Genomic DNA, 19,697 nt, shown 5'->3' with positions numbered 1-19,697 from the left:
TGTCTCTTCTCATTATCCATGGCATTATCCAAAAATCTTAATATGAAGTGCCATTCCAAAACAAAACATAACCAATTTGAATTGTCTTATTTCTAGCCACCAATGGTTTGGCATTGAAAGGTAACTGTTATCGCCATTTAGTCATGCTAGTTGCTTATCAGGTAGCTTTTTCCTATAATACTGTTTTCCTCTATGAATCTTTATACAGTACATCAACAACCTTGATGTCCAGTTATTCTCGCTGTTAATAGAGGTAACCAAATTTATACAGGTCTTTGCAGAGTGAGTTTGCATTAAATTCATCCAGCATCCCACAATCCCAAAAAATGCTGATTGGGTCAGTATGATTGACGACCAGTGTATCAACACCTGGTCCTCCAGATGTCTGCTGTTAATTCATCTCCAGTTGCTGATGTGTGTGCAGAGGATGTCCGGATACAATCCAGACTGGTGCAAAAGTGATTCCAGTGCAAGTCTGTCTACCTTGAAAGCAAGACGGCATGACCCACTCAAATTCCAATCCCACATGCATTGCTAGCAACTAGAAAAATGGGATCGTGGGATGTTGGATGGTTATTCAGGGGTTACTCTCTGCCTCATCTTTAGCCAGCTGATGGAGAAGGCCTGGATGAACTCTTCGAAATCCATCATCAGCTTGACTTAAATGCATGCTGTAACAGGCATGATACCAGTTAACCACATTATATATATATATATATATATATATATATATATATATATATATATATATATATATATATATATATATATATATATATACACATATTATAGGCTATAATTGTATAACTTTGGCTGGGTTACAATGAGCCTGATTTATGGGATTCAGATCAGATGATGAAGGTTCTAATAATGGATAACTTCAAGATCCAACTTGAAGTAAAAGGTCGCATAGGCCCTATTGACTGTTATCAGTGCAAGACTACTAGACTATTGTTCAGCATATTTATTAGCTGTGTCTTGGATTTACATCATTGGGGTAGAAACTTTTTACGTCATTGGGGTAGTAACTCTGAAGTCTGTTTTTCTTTTCTTTAGTTATTTATTTATTTATTTTTTGCCTTACCATCCCATTTTCTTTAAGTATCCTGAAATTCCAAACATTATAAATTGCCTTCTTTTATCATTTTTTTCTCAGGTGACTGATCATATCTTTACATTTTGAATCAGGAATGCTCAAGGCAGTGATAATGTTCACATTACACATCTTGCTTGTTTGCTTACAGCCACAAATAACACAATACCTCCTACCCAAAATACTCCTGATTTAATAAATCATGTCCATGGTAGACTTTTTGATGAACAGCCATTGCTTTTTGGAGCCATAACCCCATATTTATGTCAGTATTTCTATCAATAAAATATTAAAATAGATTATAACTTTAGAATTTTATAATTAAACCTCAACTTAACCTCTAAAATGGTGACATTGGAAAGCACAAACTCAATGGGATGGAATTAACAGAAGGAAATCAAGGCTTATCAAGGGGTGCCCATCCTCCTTTGTCCAGCACACTAATCTAGGGATTCTGGACCATATTGAGGATGGAAGTGGGAACTTGTAAACCTTATAGACTGCAGGATTGAAGGAGATGTTTGTATAATAATGAGTCTTTATTTGTCACACATACATTAGAGCACAGTGAAATTCTTTTCTTTGCATACCCCAGCATTGGGGTCAGAGTGCATTGTCAGCCATGATACAGTGCCTTTGGAGCAGAGAGGTTTAAAGGCCTTGGTCAAGGTCCCAACAGTGGCAGCTTGGCAGCTTGGCAGTGCTTCCGACTGACCTTCCGATCAGTAAGGCTTTGTAGACCAAATGGTGGAAGCAGGAGCTTTTAGACCTTGTAGACTTCAGGATGGAATCAGGGACTTGTAGACTCTTATACCTCAGAATAGAAGCAAGTGGGAAGTGGGAGCTTGTAGACTCTTATACCTCAGAATAGAAGAAAGTGGGAAGTGGGAGCTAGTAGATTTTGTAGACCTCAGGTTGGAAGCAGGAGGTTGTAGGTGTTGTAGACTTCAGGATGGAAGCAGGAACATGTAGCCCTTTTAGACCTCAGAAGAGAAACAAATGCTTGTAGACCTCAGGATGGAAGCAGGAACTTTTAGACCTTGTAGACCTCTGTATGGAAGCAGGTGCTTCTAAACTCAAGGATAGGAGCAGTAACTTGTAGACCTCAGAATGTGTGAAGGAGCTTCTAGAGCTCAGCCTGGGAGCAGGTGTTAGGTTAGAAGCAGGTGCTTGTAAACCTTTAAATCGGAGCAGGAGCTTGTAAACCTCACGATAGGAGCAAAAATGTGTAGACATCAGAAAGCAAGCAAGTTTTAATCTTTTAATGTTGTAATCAGAAAGGAGTTTTTAAACCACAGGATAGAAGCAGGGTAGGATGTAATACCTTTGCAACAAGGGTCCCTTCAGTAATATAATATTTATTAGCAATAATTATTGAAGTCTCCAGGTATAAATATTGGAACTTGTTTACCAGGGAAACATAATATAAAGCTACCTTATGTTATGTTACCTTTGTAGAGCTTCAGTATGGAAGCATTGTGGCCCTCAGGATAAATATTGAGGTATGAGAAACCAAACTGTTTTATATAGTGTAGTGACGTATGCATAGCGTCTTTTAGTATTTTTAAAGGCCTAACTTATGCAGCATAAGCCTAAAAGAAGTGGCCTGCAGTCATGAGTGGTCCCTGAGATACCAGCAGCTATCTGTACCAACAAACCCGAAAGTAACATCATACCAATGCTTCTAAACTGCATTATTAACTACTCTGGTGTCCACTGCTAAGGCCTTGCAGCTTCTCTGATTTCTGATGTCTGCTTGATCCTTGGCTGTGAAGAGTTGTGATAAACTCTGAGGAATGCATGTAATCCAAATGGGGCAGATCACCAGGCCACCCCAGGAGACCTCTGTGATTGATCATGTCCTGATGGAACATTTACCATTATGGGACCTACCCACTCAGCAGGATATGACCCAGTGTGATGGATGGCTAACAATGATTCAATCATATTGACAGAACTTACAGTTATGCCCACGTAATGAGTGCGGAAAATATTTAAAAAGAGTCAGATCCTGTAGCCATGTGTTAATGATGTGTGGTTCAGGTAGTAGTATGACACAAACATTTGGCAATACGCACCTACCTAATGACCAGCATTTTATAAACTATCTGCGCTTAATTGTGTTGCTACATTATTTCATACTGTAGCTATGACTTGGGTCTTGACTTGTTCGTAAAATAGTTAATGGATTCTCATGCTTCACATATTTGCATTATTCTGAAAATACCCTCTGCGTATGGTTTCCCTCCAACCCGGACAGTTACTCATTAAAACTATCTGATGCTAATGATGTGTTGCTTTGTTTGGCAGCGAGCGCATGAGTCACACTGCTTCTTATACTCACACACAGTGAAGGACAATATGCTGATAAGTTAATTGCTACTCTTATGAAGCAACAGACACTGTTGCTGCCCTGCTGTCACTCAGTGCATATCTGGAGATAACCTGCTTTTGTAATGTTATGTTGAGGGTGAGTGTGATAGCCCATCAGGGTGAATGCTGAATCTGTCACCATCTGATTTTATCAGACAGCCCCATTAAGGCCTATTTAATACATTAAAAGATATGAAAGCTGTCTTCTTGAGATTGTACTTCCTTTCATTCATGTAGGAAAAGCATTAGCTCATGTTTGGCAGCTCTTTTTGTTCAGATATAAGTATGTTTTTTGTCATAGCATGAGAATGGCTTCAAACACAAATATATGTGGATTAGATATTCCTTGGTTGAGTGCATTTCCAGCATGCATTAGTTGTGCTTAAGCTGTAACTTGTCATATTTAGAACTTCAATCAATTCTCAACACAAATCTGGATGTCACTGTATTTATACAGATTCTGCTTGAATCTGTCCGCAAAGCACTTTGGCTCTGCAGATAGCAGATGTTTTTGTAATGTAAACCCCATGCACTCTTCTTGCATTAATAGTGGTTTATACAGTACACACTGACAGTATAGATACTGACTCTGTCCCTATGCATAGTGTCTCCTTCCATCTTCCTGCTTTTGTTTTGAGGCTAAGAGGCTGGGATAAATGCTCAGCTCCTACCTATTACCTTGGCTAAATAGCTGGAATGTTTCCTTTTGCTTCCTGAAGTGGCAAATTGTGTGTGGATAATTGTGAACTTGCTGCGTTTTTGTATCTGTGTGTGTCCTGCTTGGGGCTTGTCTCTGGCTCTTCCAGGTCAATAAATAAGAAAACGTGCTATGCCTTAAGATGGTAGCTGTTCAGATGGTGGTGCCTGTGATTGCTGTCCTACTCTTTCTATTCTGACTAGGGAATTTGGCAACTTGCCACAGGCCTTCCCCAAAAGCTATGTTTTCTGAGCCTGCTGTTTTGTCAAGGCCTTTGGGGTGACCTACAGTACATGAGAACTCGGATGCTCACCTTTGTCACAATGTCCGGTCATAAATAATTCCAACGGACTGCATTTATTTTTTATACTTGGTTTAACACGTTTTACTCCATTCCAGATTGAATTAGTTTTATACGGGGAGGTAATGTAAGTATTCCCAGAATATCTCAGGGATTTTAGTCCCATCTAAATCAGTCATGTCAGTAATTTTTATGGACTGTGAAGCACGCTTCTGGAAAGATTATGCTGTATTTTACCTTCTATAAAATGGCCTTGGGTGATATATATCCCGTCCAATTTATATGTTAGTAAAAAGTCACTCCAGGAAAAGGCCTCTCCCACTGAAACCAAAGTGAAACCAAGTACTGACTGAGTGTTAATACGTGTGCAACAAGCAGTTACATACAAAAAATGATATCTAAGCAAGTGTAAATATCTTAAATATGGGCAAGTTTATCTAATATTTCTTATTATGAGATTATTATAAATCAAATATAAGATTATCCATCCTGTTTCTCAATGATTTTAACAGCTTTGTTCAAGCTTGAAAGTTTCTCATAGTATAAACTAAATTTAATTATAATTTTTTTCTACAAATTATTCTTGAAATATCCAGAGAATAGAACCAATCGGAACAATTCAAGCTATTTCTAGAAATAGGTTTATTCGTCATTTACGCCATGGTCGGTCAGAATACTTGACTGGAAGGTGTTCGTTCAAACCGTATATACCCCAGATAGTTCCAGTGAGTCTAATTACCGTTCTAAATTAATGCGCCTTCTATAAACAACTGTAATGATAGTAACATACAGTTGCAGTTGCATACAGTAGTTAAACTCGCAGCTTCATTATTAGAAGAGACGTGGCACAGACGCACAGTCTCTCCCTCTCTCTTTCTCTCTCTAATAACTATTTACAATAATTCATTCAAATAAATCTAATCTTATTGCAGTACATTATCTGCGTGTATGATTTAGAGCAGGCAGAATTCTAGATCTTACGTCCCATATATAAAATAACTAAAGAAAATTAACCGCTATTTTTTATACTTTCAGTCAAATTTTACACTAGAGACATCAACGATAGCTTTAACTTGTCAATGCTGGCAAGTGACCATGGTATAACCAGGATAATCCATGATAATCCAAGTGTACGTCACACGATTTTAATGCACTCCGCTTCACACTGAGTGGTTCTTTGCCTCGACGTCATGTACTAAAATTGTGTAATGCACACCTAGCCGTGGGTTATCCCTTATATTAGATAAATATATATAAATATGACTATCTTCAAGATATATTTAAGATAAATCAAAACACTAGATAATAATAAAGGTCAAAATACTCAGTTTGTATAAAAGATGTACTGTATGTAGTACACATATAATTTTTTCCATGTGATGAACATGTGTAAATTATGAAGACACTCATCTCTGTAATTTATACAGAGATTGGTTACCCAATCCAAAACAATCAGAATTTCTGAATTACAGAATTAGATGTCTTCCTAACAGACATATATCCAGAAAATGTCTCACATCTGAACTGGACTTTATTCCGAGTTGTATTATATTCTCAGACGCTGTCTTCGTTGTGATGCATTCCGTTGTTTACTTTCACCTGCCCCACATTCCCAAACAACACTATAAAGCAATATGCAAGGTATTTGTAAATGTGCACTGAAGCTTCCCTTCTGAGTTGCCATGAAGCCTATCAGATTCAGGATGCCCTTAAGGAAATCACAGGCCATGCCAGATGGTGTTTCATACAGAAATGTTTGTCTTTGCATCACTCCCAGGGGGTAGCAGGTTGTGCATTTGTTATGGGGAGCTGCATGCCTGCATGCCTCTGTGAAAGATTATAGACGCGACATGATTCTACCTTTAGTGACGGTTACTGATAAATCACAATAAATAGCAATCTGCAAAGAGTAAACAGCAATTTGTGAGCTGATTGTGTGGATTCAGGGAGGCCAAGGTGTTCTTTGCATAGCGGCAGATCTATTAACCCATGTTTTAGGATGATGTGCTATGATGATATCCATACAGTGTGTGAGTTGATGTTTCTTGACAGCAGAACTCATGACCATTGCTGATTGTTTACTGCCAATACTCTAACTCACAATGGAGTCAGTGTTTCGGAATGTAGACTTGACTTGGTTTTCCGCTTCGTAGTTCATGAAGGAAATCATTCCTGTGTGTGTAACACATGCTTCTAACAAAACACCTGGCTTCACAACAAGAGACAAAAACATTAATAGTTTTACATTTCACTTTCTTGCTTAACATTCATGAGGCACTGTTGACACTGGCTTACTTCCTGTTTGATTGCGCATACTTTTTGAATATTAGATGCATTCCATTAGAACACTTTTCGTTTTAGGTTCTGGGTTTGCATATGCATTTATTTTTTCCCATCCCTCTTTTCAGTTACAAACCCAACAGCATACAGAATCTGAGACCATCTAAAGTAGTGGAGGCTGATTATTTTAATGATAACTCAGAGGCCAAGCCAAGTGGGTGGAAATGAAGTTAAACTTTCTTAGTGTGTGGAACAGCTGATAAAATATCCATTATTTTTCATCCTTAAACTGAGGATGAGGAAAAGAAGGACACATTTCCCCTGAAACTGACTTTCGCAAATAACTTTTCTATCAAAACATTGTACAAGCAAACCTGTCTTTGCTTTGGGCTATATCTGTAGTATACAAAAAAAGTGTTTGATGTCTTACATACAGATTATTTGAGCTGGGATTAGTACATTTTGGAAACAAAGTGAAATGTTTTTCTGTGTCAAATTTCCGAGAGCAATCTATTTGCCTTTGAAGTCAGTAAGTAGTTTTTGTGCCAAAATGACTAATTGTGTCTAGGCTCCCTGAAAGTGACAACTTCATTTCAATTTCTTAAGTTTTCCAACTTTGTTTTGGCTACTCTTCAATTTAATGTTAAAATCTGAGCCTGAAGCTTGTCTGTAACTTTTTAAGCTTCAGGGTTTTTTTTTTTTTTTTTTTTTTTTTGACTGATAGAATCAAACTACAAGGTCTGATTAGTATTAAGACTGAATAGTTAAAATGACATTTCAGACACCTGTAATGTCCTTCTATCTTCCGACTCATTGTTGTCCATCCATCCATCCATCCATCCATCCATCTTCTACCGCTTACTCCTTTTCCAGGTCACGGGGAACCTGGAGCCTTTCCCAGGGAGCATCGGGCACAAGGCGGGGTACACCCAGGACAGGGTGCCAATCCATCGCATGATACTGAAACTTACAACCGAAACTCTTACAATAACTACACACATTATTCATTCTTATCAATAGTTTTTACTTTTTAATACAGTTTATTAGCTTTTAAAGGGTTTTTTATTTTATTTTATTTTATTTTATTTAAAAAAAAAATTTTTTACCAGAAGGACAATCCAAAGTGCTTTAAATGTAACCTTTTTAAGAGTGTATAATCTTAGGCTGTTTTCACACTTGTATTTTATTTTATTTTTTCAGACCCAGGGCCATTTGGCCTGAGATTTCGTATATTTAGTGAAGTGTAAAAGTTGTTTTCAAGTCTGGGAGCTGAAAATCAATCCCTGATCCTCTTGAAAATGGTGGCCTGGGGTTCACATCCACAGAACTGTGTTGCAGTCCACATCAGGTGTGGAAGCTCTCTGCACTGCATGCCAAGTAATGTGATTACATGACAGATACCAAACGGTGAGGGTAAAGGCTAACACATGCTTCCTCTGAGACATGTGAAACCAGCCAACCAGATCTTTTTTAATTCAGGTTACCTCACAGGGCAGCGTAACCCACTCAGAGGAAAGTGCCGTGTGTCCTCTTCTGCATACATGAGCTCATGGATGCCCATGATTGACTGGTGTCTTTTTAATTTGGCAGGGGAGAGATCAAAATGCCATCCCTCACAACCAGAGAGCACAGACAATTTTTCTCTCTTCACTCCTAGCCACTGATGGTTTTTGGCATCATGGCGATTCAAACTGGTGACCTTCAGGACAATAGGGTGTCGCAAATTTGATAGATAAATATTCTCTTGTAAGGTTTAAGAATGTTGAAGGTTCTAGTGGGGAAAACTGATGAACCTTTTTTCCTTGTCTCCTGACTTCTTGAAGAGGTTCTACTTAAATCACACTGTTGCAACAATCTATGGAAAATCTGAGAAGAAAAAAAAGGTACTTCCATAGGGGTAGGCCAAACACCCCTACTGAATTCTCTAACCATTTCTCCCTAAGAATAATTTATCTTTCCAGAACAGTTCTATAATATTGTGGATAAATTGTGTAGAAGTGTTGCACCATCACACTGCTACATCGCAGTACTGTTGACACCAAACAGCGTGGCTCCGTGGACTCGCATTCTTTACACCAAATTCTGATTCTTCCATCAGCATGACACAAAAGAAACCTGGATCCGTCTGACCATGAAATACTTTTACACTCTTAAATTATTTCGCAACAGACTTGGCTTTGAGACAAAGTTTCTTTTGACCTCTCTGATCCACAGGGTGTTTTTTGGCTGCAGGGTTCATTGTTTTTGGCTTTTTGTCTACAGGGTGTCTACAGTTCATGGTTTGTGTTTCGTGATGAACGTTTAAAACTCTCACTCTCACTAAGAGAGTGATCACTCTCATTAAGATCACTTGTTTGGTCCATTTTGTCCAACTCTGAATTGAAAGCTAACTGATGCTAGTCAGTGCTTGTCAATTTGATCTTAATCACGACACACCACTGCAGTGTGTACTTAATAAACGTACCTCATTACTACTGTATTCCACTGACCTTATTAAACCATTTGGTAGTGTAATTTTTTTTTATATCCCTGTCATATGTTCTAAGCTTTTAAAATGAAGCTTTCAAGCAACAAAGTGTATTCACGTTTGTTCCATAACTTCACCATTTTTATGTAAGCCTAAAACTGAAGTACTTTTTTTTTTTTTTTTTTAGAGAACTCTGTCCCACACAGGCCTTTAACATAATACACACACACACACGCACACACGCACACACGCACACACGCACACAAACACAGTCAGCTGCACTACTTAAGGATTCTGGTCAGGCTTTGGTTTAGAAAGAAGTGTAACTCTTCTTTCCAGTATTATAAAGCAGGGAGCAGTATATCAAGTCCTACAAACAGTAAAATAAGAAACACGAGATTAGCTACTTGCTGAAGATAATAAATCTTCCACCGGTCACTGTAGAGCAGCATCACTGTATTTTACTTGCAGGAATTTTTCTATGGAGGTATAAAGGCAGTTTGTTGGTGTCATCCAAGTAGAGTTCATTAACTTTCATATCCAGCTTCATCTTTTCTAAAGTGGGCTATTAACTCCATGCATCTGGGTAACTGATCAACTAATCGGTGCGTGATTTATGTGCTAGGATACAGTAAGTAAGGATTTATCACAGGCTCAGAAAGTATTGATTACTGACATGGCTAATTGGCTAAATCTACCAGTACACTGAAACAGGCTTATTGGAGATGTCAAATCAGGCACTTCATTTGCATTCATGATGTACAGCATCCATTCTATCTCCTGCCAATGCAGCATAAACTGACACAAATTGCAGTGGAGATGGGGCTGAGGTTTCAGTCTGCCTTCTCAATCTTAGGACTGACCATCTGTCCTTGCGAGAGGTTTGCTTAATCACAGGCAGGGGTAAATTTCTAATTGCTCATCCAGATGTTCAAGAAAGGGGGAAAAAAGTTTTTTTTTAAAACAAAAAAAAATATATATCTTAGCACACTTGGTATAGTATTGAACAAACCCAGCAGATAGGATTTGGCATTTGCCCACCAGTGAAAGGAGTCTTTCTCTTTTCCTTATCTTCTTTTTATTTCTGGAAATGAATTGTTTTTGAAGGATGCCAAGAGGACCCATGTGGATTTGAACTGAATAATGAATAATTTTTTTAAGATTACGATATTTACATAATGGATAAAATTGTACAATTTATCCAACCACAGATCCCATGCTTTTTGCAGATACTGATGTGTGACACAGTTGGTAGATTGGGATCAATACAATTCTAATGGAGAAAGTTTGCATGGCAGCTTTCATGACTAAGCTAAAAGCATTGGTGGGTCTGTTTAATTATGCTGCAACAACATATGCAAATTTAAAGTGCTCTCATGTAGAAAGGCTGTGATTGATATGGTTCTGTTGGTGTAACAGAAAATAGATTACAGCACAATGTGAACACCCTCGCTGTTTTGCCTGGATTATTTATTGACAGGTTTGTCCCCTGACATCAAGCACTTTTAGGCGAGACGACTATAGGAGTCATGAAGTAGCCATAGCGTCAAATTCGGGCCAGGCATCACTCTATCAGTGATCTTGGGATATTACAGAGAATGTTACAGGAAGCTGATTACAGTAGATTATATATATATATATATATATATATATATATATATATATATATATATATATATATATATATATATATATATATATATATATAAATGCAATATATTATACAGTATATTCTGTCAGTCAAGCATTTTTTTCCCAGTTTTATTCCAGTTTAATCACTATTATTTCCACAGACACCCCCCCACCCCCCAACAGAAAGGGAGCAGAATTAGATTTAGTGGAACTTATTAACCAGTCGCTTTCAGCTCCTGAGGGACTCTGAGTGCTTTATTAAAAGCAGGTACATTTGGAGGATAAACCTGCTATAGCCTATAGCTAAAAGACTCCCACGCTGGGCTATAATTAAGTGTAAGTTATAAATATATGGTGTGTTACAGTGCTTAATTAGAGCGATACAGATTTTGGCCTTTTCTGATTAGATTAGATCAAGATTGTTTCAATAAAATTAAGTCATGTCTAACATTTCTCAATTCACCCAACAGTTAGTAATAAATATTTCTCAATTTGCTAATACCTTATTCTTAAAAATATATATATTTTTAAATGTTATTTAAAATGAGGTCCGTTAAACAAAAAAATGCCTTAATGTAAGGTGTTCAAAAGCTGTACATATATTGTGGTCTGCCAGTCATACTAAATTTTCATACATATAAAGTGAGCACTAATATATATGGAATGAACATAAACAATTGGACAACTATCAAATCATTATCCGTTTTAAGAATCAACTGGTTTCCAGTTCTACAGACAATTTGTGTGCACAGCTGATGAACGGCTTTTGTGTGAAGTGTCCTGTTTCTCTGTGAACTTTCTGTACTGTGCTTACCTTTAACTACATCACTGTATAAGAGGGTAAATCAAATGAAAACCTTGAAAAAGCAACATAGTACAATAGAGAAACAGACAGGTTAAGCTGTGGAACGCTTGCTTCCAGATAGCAATCAGCTAGTGTTGAATAGATACCAAAAGTCATCATTTTATTTAATAACCCAATTGTTTTTAAATTGTTTGGTTTGAAGAATAATTATGCAGGTACTGATCTGAGGCTGCACCACTTCTGAATCAGCTAACAGCTCATCTTATTAATGAAAATAACGTTAAGAATTTAAATTTATGGAATGACAGGTCACTGGCAGTTGCTGAATGTGAAAATTTCCATATCAGTACACCTGAATACACTGGCCTTGTCATTGTGGGCTTGGAAGATTTGATTTAATCTGCAATTCGATATGACATGCTTGGTATTATTTAGGTTTGCAGTTAGTCATTGACCTGGCAGAAGTCTGTGAAAGCCTTGACAAGACTGCAAACCTTTTCCCACTTTTTAAAAATTAATTGTATTAATAGAGGAATACAGTCCTTTTCATGAAATGTGTATAGAATTGATCTTTTTTGCAAGACTATTCAATTTAGAAGTTATTACAGTGATAGCTACTCTAATTACTTAATTAACTCTTTCCACTTGTACCATGTTGCTTTGGGTAGAGTATAGGATGTTTTCACAGTTTGGCAAAGGGTGTTGGCTGTTTTCAAAGTCCGGGAGCAGTACAGTAAACCGATCACTGATCCTGTTGAAAAATGTGGTCTTGGGTTTGTTAATTTATAACCGTGATGCGCTCCACATCGTTTGAGGAAGCTATCCACTGTTGGCACCACATGCAGAGTATAACCATTGGTTCAACTTGTCATAATATTTCCTGTTTCAAGTTTTATGGGGAAATGGTTGTAATACAAATATATTTAATAAAAAAGGCATTCTAATGCTGATGGATGCAACTCAGAACCTTCTCAGTGCTTGCACTGAGAACATCAGAGAAGCAAGCAAACAAATGAGAGGCTCATTGTTTACACATATTCCTGCATTATGACATTTCATGCATCCAAAAAATGCTGGTATTTATTGCTTGAGTGAAAGGAAACTAATACAAACTAGTAAACTGATTTTAGATTGAATGTCTTCCGTTTTACAAAGCTGCATGCATAAAAGTCATATATATATATATATATATATATATATATATATATATATATATATATATATATATATATATATATAAGTATGAGCAATTCTTCTATGTGAAAGCTAACCTGAGCTTATAGGCCCCTCCACCTAATGACCCAGAATCGAAAACACTCTTAATCATTAATGCCTTAATTAACATCACACATTAAAGAAACCAAACCCAAGGTCTCATTCTGAAGCACTTAACAAACAAAGCCCCCGCTTCCTTATTGAAATTCTGCTACATGTCTTTCTTATGAGCACATTTTCATTAATTAACATAACGCTCAAATAAACAGAAGACTGCATGAAAAAAAATAACAGTTAAAATCCAGATAAGGGGTTGAGCTGATTTATATCCCTCTATGTGTAAGATGGCGAGCAGGGAAGCTTAAGGGTCTAAATAATGCATTTTCTCATTGTGTCTTGTTTGATCGAAGTCTTGCTAGCCAGCTTTGTATCAAACACATTTATCCCTCCCTTAATCCCGTTCAACTGCTGATGCAGAACAGCGCTCAAGCACAATACAAGGTCCTATTTTGCCTCCTGTCATCTCCACTTATTCTCATGTGTGTAGTCATGATAGCTAAGCGTGTGCTGCCTCCGCAGAAATGTCTACACGTGCCTCCTCACCTGATAGAGGCTCTGGGACTTTATTCAATATATGGGATATTGAGCCTCCCTGGATGTGTCATGTCTGGAAATATTGAGCTATCTGTGAACAGTGAAACAAACTGTTTTTTTGATTGTTTGTTTGTTTTTCTTAGGATACAAACATGCAGAGACACATCTGTCTGTTCGGAAGTGCACACATGCATTAACATGTTTAAAATAACACATATTTTGTCATTCCTTTTGAACTTTTGCCCAGAGCTCATTTCTGATGCAGTTAAATTTATGAGGTGAATGATGGTGCTCCTGCCTGTAGTTATTTAGTATTTTCCGCCTTACTCCTGGAAGAAGCTGTTGTCTCACACTTTGAATTAAACATCATTAAAATGCATTAAAATGGGTTCTCTTTTGCAGAGAGGTTTATTAAATTATGAAAATTGCCAAAAAAAAATAAAAATCGACATACTTTACTCATGCAAATGTGGAAATATGCTCAAGAATTTACATGTCACCCATCTGTGAAGGACAAATAATCTCTATAACTGGCTTTTAGTGATTTTTTTTTTTTTTTTACAGATCCCTTGGGAGACCAAGAAATGAATCTTTTTTATTTTTATTTTGAGTACACAGTGTGGCCATGAGATTTGAAATTGATGTCACTGAATCATAATGCATGCACTATTTGCTTTATTCATGCTCTCAATTTGCTATTTCAAGTTCCCAATTAACAGAATTGTGCCTAGGTTTTGGTTCATTTATGTACTCCTTTAAAGATAACATCACCATGGAGTGCTGTGGTAGGTTACTGGGAGCAGTGTGCATAATAATAAAATGAATTTGCCAGTGGTGAATGTTTATACACCCCTAATATCTCTGTCCTCTTGTTCACAAAGCCAAAGGAGGTATGTGCTCTGAGTATTTCTCCATAGGGAATCCCAATGGAAAAGTATACATTAATTAAACAATACATTACAATTCCATTACAATAATTAAAGAATATAAAACATAATATTAATTTAAAAAATCTCTGTCCATAAAGGAGACTGATGATCTAAATTTGAGTCGTAGCCCACAGATTAGTTTGTCCATTAGAATAAATCATGGGCATGTTCTTTTTAGAGGGGGCACATATTAACCTAGAAAGGCTGCTTGTTGGAAAATGGAGCGTAAATGGCACCTTACTGGCTTGAAGATCTATTGTCAAGCTTGGATGGATCTTCTGGGTGACTACAGAGCATTAATTGGGACCGAAAGATCATCTTATTTCTCTCAGATTATTGTAAACAATCAAGGAAATCCCAGACGCTTGTTCCAAACTATAAATAGATTGCTTCAAGTTAATGCTGTTATCAACTTGCCTGTTTCTCAACAGCTATGTCATTCTTTTCTTCAGTTTTTTAATTCTAAAATCTATAATGTTCACAAAAATTTTTGTCACATCTGATTCCACCGCTTCATTCTTTCGTCCATCTGGGTTCGCTGGTGTTTCCTTTTCTCATTTTTCACAGCTTGATTCTGAGGCTCTCACAAGGGAGGTATCTAGCATGAAATCTACCACTTACTTGCTTGATCCTATTCCCATAAGCTTATTTAAATCTTGCTTCGACGTTTGGTGCCCTGCTATCCTCAGTATTATAAATGAATCATTGGAGACTAGGGTTGTTCCAGCACCATTAAAGTTTGCTGCTGTAATACCTGTGCCAAAAAAAAGAAAATGCTGCCCTGGATGATTTTAAGAATTTTTGTCCCATCTCAAATCTTCCGTTTTTGGCAAAAATATTTGAGCGCGTTGTTGCCTCTCAATTGTGTAATAATCTTAAGATTAATAACCTCTTTGAACCCCTTCAGTCAGGTTTTCAAAAATCTCATAGTACTGAAACAGCTTTGGTCAAAGTTACGAAAGCTAGACTTGTTGATGGGTTCTAATTCTGGAGCAACTTCCATTCTCATCCTTCTTGATCTTAGAGCCTCATTTGATACTGATGATCATGGTCATTTTCTTACCAGCCTTGAAAGAGTTTTTGGTGTGTCCGCGGCAGTTTTAATCTGGTTTAAATCCTATTATACTGCCAGTTCCCAGTTTATTTCTATGGGTGGTTAGAGGTCTGACATTATCTTTGTAATCACTGGTGTTCCTCAGGGCTCAGTTTTAGGCCCTTTACTATTCAATATTTATTTATCTCCACCTGGGCATCTGCTGAGATCACCAAATTTATATACAGTCAGGGAAATAAGTATTGGACACGTCAACATTTTTTTTCAGTAAGTATATTTCCAATGAGGCTATTCACATGAAATTTTCATGTGAAACATCAGTATTAACTCAAGAAATCTGGAAATATAAAGAATTCACTACATTAAAGGCCGTAAATAAAATTGTGTGTAATAAAGTGTAATGACACAGGAAAGAAGTATTGAATGTGCTAACTGAAATTTATTTAATACTTTAAACATGGATGAATAATAATTTTTCTCTGACTGAATAATAGTAAAACTGAATTTATGCTTATACGTTCCCGCCATCAAATTCTCAAAGCTGGTTTATTGTCTCTGTTGGTTAATGGCTCTGTTTTGGAGACTCAAAGCAAATTGAGGAACCTTGTAGTCATTTTTGATGCTAGTCTTACATTTGGTTCTTTTCTACAGAGTACTGTTAAAGCATCCTGTTTTTCACCTCTGTCTCTCGGATAGATTCCTGTAACACTCTTTTAGCCGGAGTATCTAAATCTACAATCAATAGACTCCAATATGTACAAAGCTCTGACGCCAGGATCCTGACTGGGACCAGGACATGCAATCATATTACACCTGTTTTGGGGTCCTTGCAATGGCTCCTGGTCAGGTTATGTGTCGATTTTAAAATTATGATGCTGACCTACAAAGCATTAAATCGCTTGGCTCCTCATTATTTATCTGCATTGTTAATCCCTTACCTCCCAAATCGCAGGCTGCGCTCCTCACAGTTTAATTTGTTGACTGTTCCACAAACCTGCTTAAGATCTATGGGTGACAGGGCTTTTTCTGTCTGTGCTCCTACCCTTTGAACTCTCTTCTCTTGAATTTAGGGAAGCTCAGACCTATGACATTTTTAAAGCTCAACTCAAGGCATACTTTTTTTTAACTAGCATTTGCCTGTTGATCTTTGCTTGTATTTTTATTTATTGTGCTATGTACTGCTTATTTTGTGTACAGTGCTTTGATAAGCCGCTTTTAAAGGCACTCTATAAAATAAAGTTTACTGTTACTATTATTATTATTAACCAAAATGTGCAAACAATTTTTCTAATGCAAAAACTTCAAATGAGTTGAGAACATGGATCAAGGAAATCATGTATTACAATTTCATGTCCTTTTTACCTATGGCCATGTAAAACTAAACTGTGCCCACAATTAAGTACATCATGTGCACCAATTAAAAAGAAAACTCTTTTGGGGGCCTCCCCAGAGGTCATTAAAAAGTTCAGTATTTTTTATTTTTATGCAGAGAAAAGAGATTTGTATCATAGCAGTAACTTTTAACTTATAGGTTCTGCACTGATGACATTATGTGTGTTTATGTTACAGCCCTGCAGGTGGTATTATGTGTAGGAAGGGACTGCCTCCTGGCTGGGGACTCATGCTCCAGTGATGAGACATGCAGCCCGCGCCTCAGGACCCTGCGTCAGTGTGTGGCCGGAGACGGCAGCATGAAGCTGGGCCCTGGTGCACGCAGCCAGTGTGCCAATGCTGTGTCTGCTCTGCTGTCCAGCCCGCTGCATGGCTGCCAGTGCCGACGTGGCATGAAGAGAGAGAAGAACTGCCTGAGTATATACTGGAGTCTCTACCAGTCTGGCATACATGGTGAGATACTGTTTATTGCCCATAATTTCTACAGTGCTACTTAGTATAAAAAAAACAAAAACACTGCATTACTGTAAATAAGTGCCTTGTACTTGGAAATTCAACGTAATTCATTTAGTTATAGAGGTTTTATAGTTAAAAAGGTTTTTTTTTAATGTCTTAAGAGTAAGTCCTTGTTAATGATGAGTTGGTGTTGATACACATTGGTGTGTATTTGATTGGATGATGTAAATATAGTTAATAATAATGATAAAATTCACAGCAATTTAAGTGATTGGATTAGGAGCTGGGCAAAAGAAAAAAAAAAGTTTTGCCAACAAAACAGGGTTATTAGTGTTAAAAAATATAAACCCGCGATATCTCAGCAAAGTGTATTGTGACATAATTTATCACAGTGACAATATTACAACCCCAATTTTAAAAAAGTTGGGACAATATGGAAAATGTTAATGAAAACAAAGAGGAATGATTTGTAAATGTACTTTGACTTGTATTTAAACAAAAAATGTATAAAGACTAGGTATTTGATGTTTTACCTAATCAATTGCATAGTTTTTTGAAGGTAAACGTTTATTTTGAAATTGATGCATGCAACATGTTCCAAAAAAGTTGGGACAGGGGTGATTTAGGACTAATACTGATGTGACAAGGGGAACTAAGAAGGTGATGTGAAACAGGTGAGGCAATCGTGTAATCATAGTACATAATCAGCCTCCAAAAAAGACCTAGTCCTTCAAGAGCAAGGATGGGTTGAAGCTCGCCAATCTGCCAATAAATGTGTCAGCGAATACACATTGAGAACAACATTCCCCAGACAAATCGGTAGGATTTTGGACATTTCACCTTCTACAGTGCAAAATATAATTAAAAGATTCAAGGAATCCAGTCAAATCTCGGTGTATAAAGGGCAAGGCTAAAAACCACTTCTGAATGCACGTAATCTCCAATCCCTCAGACATCACTGTCTTAAAAACAGTCATGAGTCCGTAATGGATATCCTGACATGGCTCAGGAATACTTTGGTAAACCTTTGTCAGTCAACACCATTCGCCGCTACATCCACAGATGCAAATTAAGGCTTTACTATGTAAAGCAGAAGCCATACATCAACACTGACCAGAAGCGCCACTGACTTCTCTGGGCTCGGTCTCATCTGACATGGACAGTAGCACAGTGGAATCGTGTTTTGTGGTCCGACGAGTCAGCATTTCAAATAGTTTTTGGACAAAACAGCCGTCATGTTCCGCTGGTCAAAGAGGAAAAGGACCATCCAAGCTGTTATCAGCATCAGGTCCAAAATCCAGTATCTGTCATGGCATGGGTAACTTGCACATCTGTGAGGACATCATTAATGCAAAAAGATATGTACACATTTTGGAGCAACATATGCTGCCATCCAGAGCAGAACAATGTCAAAACTGCCTGGAATACAAGCGCATGGTAGTGTAAGCAGAGAGTGCGGGTGCTAGCATGGCCTGCCTACAGTCCCAACCTGTCTCCAATTGAGAATGTTTGGCGCATTATGAAGCGCAAAATAAGGTAATTAAGACCCCGTACAGTTGCGCAGTTTACGCATAATGGATGAATGAGGGAAAATTCCACTTACTAAACTTAACCAACTGGTGTCTTCACACCAAACGCGTAATAAGTGTTATTAAAAGAAAAGGTGATGTTACACAGTGGTAATCAGTCAACTGTCCCAACTTTTTTGGAGTGTGTTGCAGTCATCAGATTTGAAATGAGTGTATATTTTCTAAATTAAATTAAATTCACAAAGCAAAACTGTAATAATGTGTTAAAAATGTGTTTTTGCATTTTCCATACTGTCCCAACTTTTTCATAATTGGGGTTGTATATAGTCACTTCACCCAACCCTGTCGTTGCTGTCTAGCTGGATAAATCATACTTCACGTCTAGAATTTTGTCATACTGACATACTCATCAATCTGGAGATTTTAGCTGCATTTCTTTAACCCTATAGTAAATGAACTCTGTAAACTAGGCCTACTTGACCTTCTTATTTTATTTATATTATCTTATTTAATTATACAGTTATTCACCTTCAAGCATAGTATTCAGTAAATACTGTGAATTATTCAGTAACGACAATAAAATGAATAGGATAGATGTGTATTTGTGACAGAAAATATAAATATAAATCTAGGCCTGTTGACAAGTTCTGTGAGTTTAAGAGGTAGAACTGTTGCATTTTTCTGAAGTGTGCATAGATATCAAGTGCTATCATGTCTCTCTTAGGGCTCAATCTGGTGGAGAGCTATCCGTATGAGACAGTGGAGAAAGGATATGACTACGTCCGTCTAGCGTCCATCACTGCAGGTAAACTTCTATACTTTAATAAGAATATGCACATTTAATCTCCCATGATTACAGAAGTCTGTCAGAAGTAGTGCA

The 19,697-nt window shown here is 37.3% G+C and overlaps 1 protein-coding gene across 1 annotated transcript in view; it reads left to right on the top strand.

Annotated features, from left to right (window-relative positions):
* gfra4b (GDNF family receptor alpha 4b) overlaps positions 1-19,697 on the top strand; it is a 79,186-nt gene that overhangs the window by 39,696 nt on the left and 19,793 nt on the right. The window contains exons 2-3 of the mRNA XM_017484693.3: positions 17,010-17,285; positions 19,542-19,622. Coding sequence (XP_017340182.1) covers positions 17,010-17,285; positions 19,542-19,622 — 357 coding nt within the window. The remainder of the gene's footprint in view (positions 1-17,009; positions 17,286-19,541; positions 19,623-19,697) is intronic.

The sequence above is a fragment of the Ictalurus punctatus genome, chromosome 14 (genome assembly GCF_001660625.3).
Source record: "Ictalurus punctatus breed USDA103 chromosome 14, Coco_2.0, whole genome shotgun sequence".
In the NCBI taxonomy this organism is placed as follows: domain Eukaryota; kingdom Metazoa; phylum Chordata; class Actinopteri; order Siluriformes; family Ictaluridae; genus Ictalurus; species Ictalurus punctatus.
This window is presented reverse-complemented; position numbering and strand designations above follow the sequence as displayed.